At 40.3% G+C, this 7,606-nt stretch overlaps 1 protein-coding gene and 1 long non-coding RNA gene across 2 annotated transcripts in view; both read right to left on the reverse strand.

Moving 5' to 3' along the window:
- Positions 1-1,115: 1,115 nt before the first annotated feature.
- Positions 1,116-7,606, reverse strand: part of LOC109476132 (glutamate receptor ionotropic, NMDA 3A-like) — an 83,198-nt gene continuing 76,707 nt past the window's right edge. The window contains exon 12 of the mRNA XM_019777030.1: positions 1,116-2,158. Within this exon, the coding sequence (XP_019632589.1) occupies positions 1,330-2,158 (829 nt within the window). The 3' untranslated portion in view covers positions 1,116-1,329. The remainder of the gene's footprint in view (positions 2,159-7,606) is intronic.
- On the reverse strand, positions 4,168-7,130 carry LOC109476133. Its single transcript, XR_002140595.1, has 3 exons — positions 7,010-7,130; positions 4,847-4,971; positions 4,168-4,231 (listed from the first exon to the last, which is right to left on the reverse strand). It is a non-coding gene; the product is annotated as an uncharacterized LOC109476133 (long non-coding RNA).

Here is a 7,606-nt window from a genome sequence, read left to right on the forward strand (position 1 = left end):
CGTCTCTGGTCTTGTTTCTGTTCCTTTGTTTGCAACAACTTTCTCATTCAAAACCAACAACAGGCAATCATACTACGTGAAACTACCTATCACTGGTCTTCATCATCATAGCATCTCGAAAAGTTCTAAGTTGTAAAAAACTCCCTTTTCATCGTTCATCCAATCTATCTAAAACTTTGAAATATGAAATCTTATTGGGTTATTCACTAACTAGATCAGAACTCATCTTGAGACAGAAATGTACATTCGCAAATCTTCTTGTTCCGTCGCTCACTGAGATAGACAATACGTAGATAAAAAAAAAATCAGGTCAAATTTCCAGAAGACGAGAAAATGTCGGCTACCTTTCGTGCGTACGTGTATTTGGTTTGTACCACTGACTTCTAAAAAAATCTATGTCTCCTATTCGATTCAGCTCCCAACTAGTTTTTGTAATACTAAAGTATCGCATTTCTTAACCTGAAAAATCACTTTTTCACAAAAACTGAGCTTGGCTACAGGAATACCTAGTTTAGGAACTGTTCCCTTCTTTCCACTTCGATTGACAAACTCCTAAAAACTATATTCCTCGTATACTGTAGACCTAGAATTCTAAGCGAAATTCCAGTCTCTAGATATTTCGTCTCCACAGAATCCATTGTGAAATTTATGTACAGTTAACAAGAAAATTATTAATCACCTTTGCCAGGCTAGGATCAATTATGATTACAAGGGTTAGGCCATGTTGATTTGATTATATGGATGACATCCGCGCGCGCATGAATTTTCGGCCGTTTCAAAAAAAAAAAGTTTTCAACCATACTGTAAATCGTACAAAACAGTTGCAAAATGAGCAAAAATATACCGTAAGTTACAAAAAATAAGTAAAAACTATACCACAGTCGTAGAATGCCAAAATCAAACGAAAAAAGACGAAATTGTAAGGAAATGAACTTGAAGACTAGATTATTCGCCAAACCATATTCTGTTCCATTTGTTCAACCCTCATGACCACGTAGATTTCATAATGAAAACAACTTTTTTTTGCAAAACTTTTTTTTTATTCGCACGCGCGCATCAGTTTTGGGGCTCCCGGAGGATGTCATCCATATAATCAAATCAACATGGCCTTATGAATAATGTTGTTGTTAACTGTATGTATTTTCTTTCTACCTTCGGAGTTTAGCAGATATACAAACTCTGACAAGAGGTATAGATCGTGAAAGTCAAACGGATGGTCCAAGTATTTACACAATGTACTTGTGCACTGCCTGAAAACGATGGAAGTCAAAGAGACGACGCAGTTTCACAGTAAAGCATTAGAACCACGAATATCTCCGGCTGTTTTTGCTACCAGAGAGTCGTTGAGTGTGGGCAGTTGTGCACCGAATGTCGCGCTTGTCTCAGTTTTCTCTTTAGCGTGACGTTTTCTCTGAGCGCGGTTCGAAGCTGCAGCTCGGCGCTCTGCCATCTCAGCATGATGTCTGTGGTGGGCATGGGGTCGTCGTCCAGAGAACACAGCTCCCGCGCGTCGAACGTGAACTTCGCCCCGCCTGTCTCGGACGACTCGGGCGCCGTGTGCGGCGGCGAGTGTGCACAAGCGGCCCCTAGCGGCTGCAGTTCGGGTGGTCTCAGGGAGTTGGTTGAGGGGTTGGCGGGAGGGTTTGTATTTTCGGTTTGCCTGTCTGGAAACGAGAACTGATTCCACTGGGTATCGACATTCTCTAGAGTCACATTTTCGGAAGACTTCGACAGGCTGCCTCTTAGGGTGGGGAGGATCTTAGCATAAATGGGCCTTCTTGCGTCGGTGGCGAGGGAGGGTTGTTTCTCGTACTGAGGACTCCGCGCAAAGATGTTTCCGTTTGGGGTGAGTTTGAGGTCTCCGCCCGGAGTGTAACACTTGTGTAGCGTCCCGCAGCCATCGTGGTGTAGCATGGCCGTCGGGAAAACGTCATGCCCGACGCTAAAGTCGAGCCTCGTCCCCTTGGAATCGCCCATGTCCGCAGCGGAAATTTTCTTGGACTCCATGTTCTTTTCCTCGTCCGACGTAGACATGTCGTAGGATCCGGAACCGTCCGAACAGGCGTCCGGAAAGATCTTCCGTTCCGTTGAGTACGTCCGGACATCAAAACACTCCACCTTGGCAGGCGTCTGGACGCTGACGTCCCGCCTCTGGGTTCTGCATGGGAGACATGTGCAGATATGGAGATTAGACTTTAGTATACGAGCTATTTGTACTCAATCGGTAGAAGGTACTAGTCAGCGCCGTCCCTGAGGCGTCGCCAAAATATTTAGTTATCGAATCCATTTAGTTTTTGTTGGAAATGACATTGCGTGTTGGGATAGAAAGTTTTATTTAATCTTCAGCTTAAAATTTGCTTAACTATTGTATGTAGCATCACGAATTATGTTATAAGAATAAAGTGACAAATAATTTATTTATTTATTTATGTATTCGTTTATTCATGATTTGTATTATTGTTTTTGTTAATTCAACAAATGTTTGTACTATTATTATTATCATAGTTATCATTATTAATATTATGACCCATGGACTCTCCTCCCAACTCGACCCCCACGAAAAGCGTATGGGGTAACACATATGTACATATATTATGGAGTATAAATAATGGCCCAAACAAACAAACAAACAAACAAACAAACAAACAAACGGACAAACAAACAGTCGTAATTTTCTGTTTGAAAAAATAAAAAAAAATTCATTGATAATCGTCCAACCATTGATACTTACTGTTGGTTTTGGTTTTGAGGCGCGAAGGAGGGAGCTCGCTGCTGCCTGAGTTTGATCTGCAAAAATACAGAAACATCAGTTTCATGTTGGAAAGGAAAAGGAAAGGTCTCCCGTGCCCCTATGCAGAGCGTAGGGTGGTGCCCATATCCATTTCGGTAGCCTTTTCTGTCAAATATGGGCCTCCTGGTGGATGACCTTGGTACTGCAGCAGAACTTCCGGTTTTTGTATCTTTTGTCCTGAACATGCTATGGTCTTGTTGTTTAATGTGGGGTTATGGGGGGTATCTAAATCGCTGTAAATGTACTTTAGATTGAAATATTGTACAGTACTCTGACACACTTTAAGCGGGGAATTGCTAACTCCACAAGACAAAGAAATACTCACTAAAGTGTCCTTCTCGAACATGAGGTAAAACTGGCCCCTCTTCACGATGTTGGCCATTTCTTTAAGAGCAGACTTTGGCCCCGCCAAGTCGTCCTTGTTCACCGCGCGATGGAGTCTCTGAGGAAGCAAAACACAATAGTGTACTGTTGACTCCACTCCTGAGGCGTAGCCAAAATACTACTAGTGTATTGAATATATTTACCAATCAGAAACGTTCAAACCTTACTGATAGACCAATCACAGACGTTCTTACCTGGCTGACTGATAGACCAATCAAAAACGTTTTAACCTGACGGACTGATAGACCAATCACAGACCTTCTGACTGACTGACTGACTAATAGAAAATCACAAACATTTTAACCTGGCTGACTGATAGACCAATCACAGACGTTCTAGCCTGGCTGACTAATAGACCAATTACAAACGTTCTAACCTGACTGACTAATAAACCAATCACAAACGTTCTAGTTTGGCTGACTGATAGACCAATCACAGACGTTCTCACCTGGCTGACTGATATAGACCAATCACAAACCTTCTGACTGATTGACTAATAAAACATCACAAACGTTCTAGCCTGACTGACTGACTGATAGACCAATCAGAAACGTTCTAATATGACTGACTGATGGACCAATCACAAACGTTCTTACCTAGCAGACTGATAGACGAATCACAAACGCTTTAAACTGACTTACTGATAGACCAATCACAAACCTTCTAACCTGGCTGACTGATAGACCAATCACAAACCTTCTAACCTGGCTGACTGATAGACCAATCACAAACCTTCTAACCTGGCTGACTGATAGACCAATCACAGACGTTCTAACCTGGCTGACTGATAGACCAATCACAGACGTTCTAACCTGACAGACTGATAGACCAATCACAGACGTTATAACTAACCTGGCTGACTGATAGACCAATCACAGACGTTCTTACCTGGCTGACGGGCATCCACCTCTTACATCTCCGTCTCTTCAGGCAGGGCAGGACGCAGAAGTAGACGGCGTACTCCAACACCAGTACGATCATAGACAGGCCGATCCCACCGATCATGAAAAGGGCCAAACCCTCTGCGTGCTTAACCCCCAGCTGGCGCTTTTCTTCCTACAAGAAACAAACAAGAAACGAGCTTTTTAAACTTTCTCTCTTAAGCTTCTTGGTAAATAACATGAACCGCGACGGGGGCTGACATCGTCTACCAGATACCTTTGACCCAATGTTGACGTCACACTTCAAAGAAGCCACGTGACAAGCCTCACTGGGTCAGCCTGCTGAGTAAGACCAGAGTAACTGGTCGAAAGCTCTAGGTGAGAGAACTTTTTTGTGTTGGATCTAAAGTTTTAACTCCAAACAAGATTTAAATTTCAAGACTTTGATCTAGCATTACGATAGCCTGGATGCCAGACCCATAGCACACTGGGCCCACAAAATTCAATCAGTGTGGCCTTAGTTAGTTGTGGCCTCAACTTTAACATCTTTCAAAGACTCTCTGTGAGTGGGACTTGAGTGCTAGTGGCATATATTTTTACGATTGGTATGTATGTTGAATTGAAATTGTAATGTATATTCTTATTGTGTATTCTTATTTTCCCATGTATATTGTGTATTTTATATATGTAACCCCAGGGATACCTGAAAATCAGCTCATTTAGACCTGAGTGTATTACTCTGGTTGAATAAAATGAATGAATGAATGAAAAAGGATGGACGTGTACGTACGTTTGGATCCCGCTTCTTCTTGTGGCAGCTCCCTGTAGAGTACCACTTCTGTGTCAGCTCGTCCAGATAACCGTTACTGGAGTAGTGCAGGATCAGGGACGACACAGGGTCCTTCAGGGCAGAGCCTGGGGAAAGGTGACACCAAACATCATCAAAGTACTAAGGCCACACCAAATTAATTTGTTGGTTCTCGGTTTCGCCTCTTCATACTTTTCTAATTTGCAAAACAATAAATTTTTTTAATTAGCTCAAAAATACTCATATTTTGCTTTCTAGTTTTTACAGTTTTCCCATTTATCAATGCAGTGGTTTGATAAAAAGTTCAAAATTCATTCATTGTTTAAATATTAACCCAGCCCTTTGTCTTGACTCCATGGCTCCTATCATTGCGTTTGGGGCTATAACAGGGTGCCTAACTCTGTTTTTATTTTTTTTTCACCCAGTCGCTTCATATTTTTTTCTGGAAAAATCCGAAAACTAACAAATTGAATTGGTGTGGCCTAAATCACAGAAAACATTAGGGAACTAGATAGGTAACATTTGCAAAGCAAATGCATAATGTTTACCTTCACCTGGTCTAGCATAACAAACTACCGCACCGATTATTCTTACTCAAAAAGTCGCCAGCTCTGTTCTGTTACATAATGTAACCCAACACCACAGGGTGTTGCTACAGCACAAGTTACCATGGTGACAGACGTCTGGTCCAGGTCATTCACTTTATCTGTTTGGAACAGAAGAAGAAGAAGAAGAAGAAACGGAGCAAAAAAATAATGTTTTCCTTCTGCAAAGGTTAACATAACTAGCATTTCTGTACTGAACTTTAAGTATCAAATGTTGTGGAAAGACTTAACAATACAAAACTTGTATATTTGCTGTTGTTAGAAGTATAATTAAATTTAATAAGTAGTTACTGTTACTTAGTAATTTTTATTGTTCTTGTTAAGCAATTGTTATGTATAATGTTGTTGAATCTTTTGTAACTATTAAGTTGATAATTGTATGTATTCTATTATGTGAAAGGACTCCAGGAAGATTAGTATACACAGCTTGTATAACTAATGGAGATTCCCAATAAACAAACAAACAAACAAACCATATAATCGTAAGAAAATTCAAACTCTACTACTGGATCAGTTACGGATTTTTATTTATTTCCGGACGTTTCGAGTGACATCCATCACTCTTCTTCAGCGTCACAAATGAACAGAGAACCGATTCACTCTTAGGCCACACCAAGTAAATTTTATGGATGACGTCCACGCGCGCATTGATTTTGGCCTGTTCCTAGAAAAAAAACAAGAAATTCTGCTTCCTGTAACTATGACCATAGAGTCACGACAGTGCCGCAAATGGTCAGATTGACGTGAAACCCGTAACGCGAAGAAAGTGTCTATTGACAGGACCATCCTGTCAATAACAGAAAATTTTTCACTGTCCACTGTTCCACCTGATTTATTGCTGTTTTAATGATGAATAAAAGACTTCTTGCTTGTTACACTGTGTCACCTCATTCAATTTGTGTCCTAACATTTGTCGTCGGTTAGTATATTTCTAATCTAGGCATCTTGTTTTTAGGGCCCTTCTTGTTTTTTTTTAGCCCTCTCGCATTAGATTTAGGGTCTCCAAAGGACGTCATCCATAAAATTTACTTGGTGTGGCCTTATACACAAGTAACTAGAAAAACCGGTTAAACAACAAGATCCGTAAGAAGCTTTATCATGTAAAAGAACGGTTCACTCAATATACAGGTAATTAGAACTAGAAAAACCTGTTCAACAACCGTAATTATAAGAGGTTTTGTCATGTAGGGAAGGTTCCTATGGTAAGAAATTACCATAGCGTCCGGAAATAAATAAAAATTCGTAACTGATCCAGCAGTAGAGTTTTAATTTTCTTACGAGTATCGTTTACCTGGATGTCTAACCTTCATCAAAATACCATATAATGAATAGAGAAATGATCTTTGTTGTTGAGCTATGCATCTTATACATGTAGTGCCAAACGTATGTGATGCATGATGCAGAGGTTCAATAGAGAGGATCAGAACATGATGAATCAAATATCAATGAAGAAATTACCTTGCGCAATCTCTTAACTATTGCACTATTGATGTCAGTAAGGCTAACTTTTGCCCAATCATGTTTCGCTTCGCCTGCTCACCTTTTCGGACCCCAAAGGCGTATCCCTCCGCGGCGGCCACATTCCCGACTTTGACTATCTCACACTCAGGGTCGTTAGCGATGTGATACTCCAACAGATTGGACCCGGCGAAGAAAGCATCGATCTCGCCTTTTCTGTGGAAAAAAATCGGCACAGACTTTCAGTTAACGATCGGCGAAGAAACAGTCATTATCTTCCCTAGTAAGATGTTCAATTTAAATATAATACTAGTGAAAAAATGAGTTAGAGGGGTGTTAACTCATTTTTTTTCACTTGTACGAAGTAAAAGTAATTCTCTAGCGCACTTTTCATTGATATACGATATACTAGTAAAATTGCACTGTATTCCGTAAAATTGAAATGTATACTAGTAAAATTGCACTGTATTCCGTAAAATTGAAATGTATACTAATGCGATTGTACTGTATTCCGTAAAATTCCACTGTATACTAGTAAAATTGTACTGTATTCCGTAAAATTGCACTGTATACTAAATGCGATTGTACTGTATTCCGTAAAATTCCACTGTATACTAGTAAAATTGCACTGTATTCCGTAAAATTGCACTGTATACTAGTAAAATTGCACTGTATTCCG

This window comes from Branchiostoma belcheri, unplaced genomic scaffold (assembly GCF_001625305.1).
Source record: "Branchiostoma belcheri isolate BF01 breed outbred unplaced genomic scaffold, Haploidv18h27 scaffold36, whole genome shotgun sequence".
NCBI classification, from domain to species: Eukaryota; Metazoa; Chordata; class Leptocardii; order Amphioxiformes; family Branchiostomatidae; genus Branchiostoma; species Branchiostoma belcheri.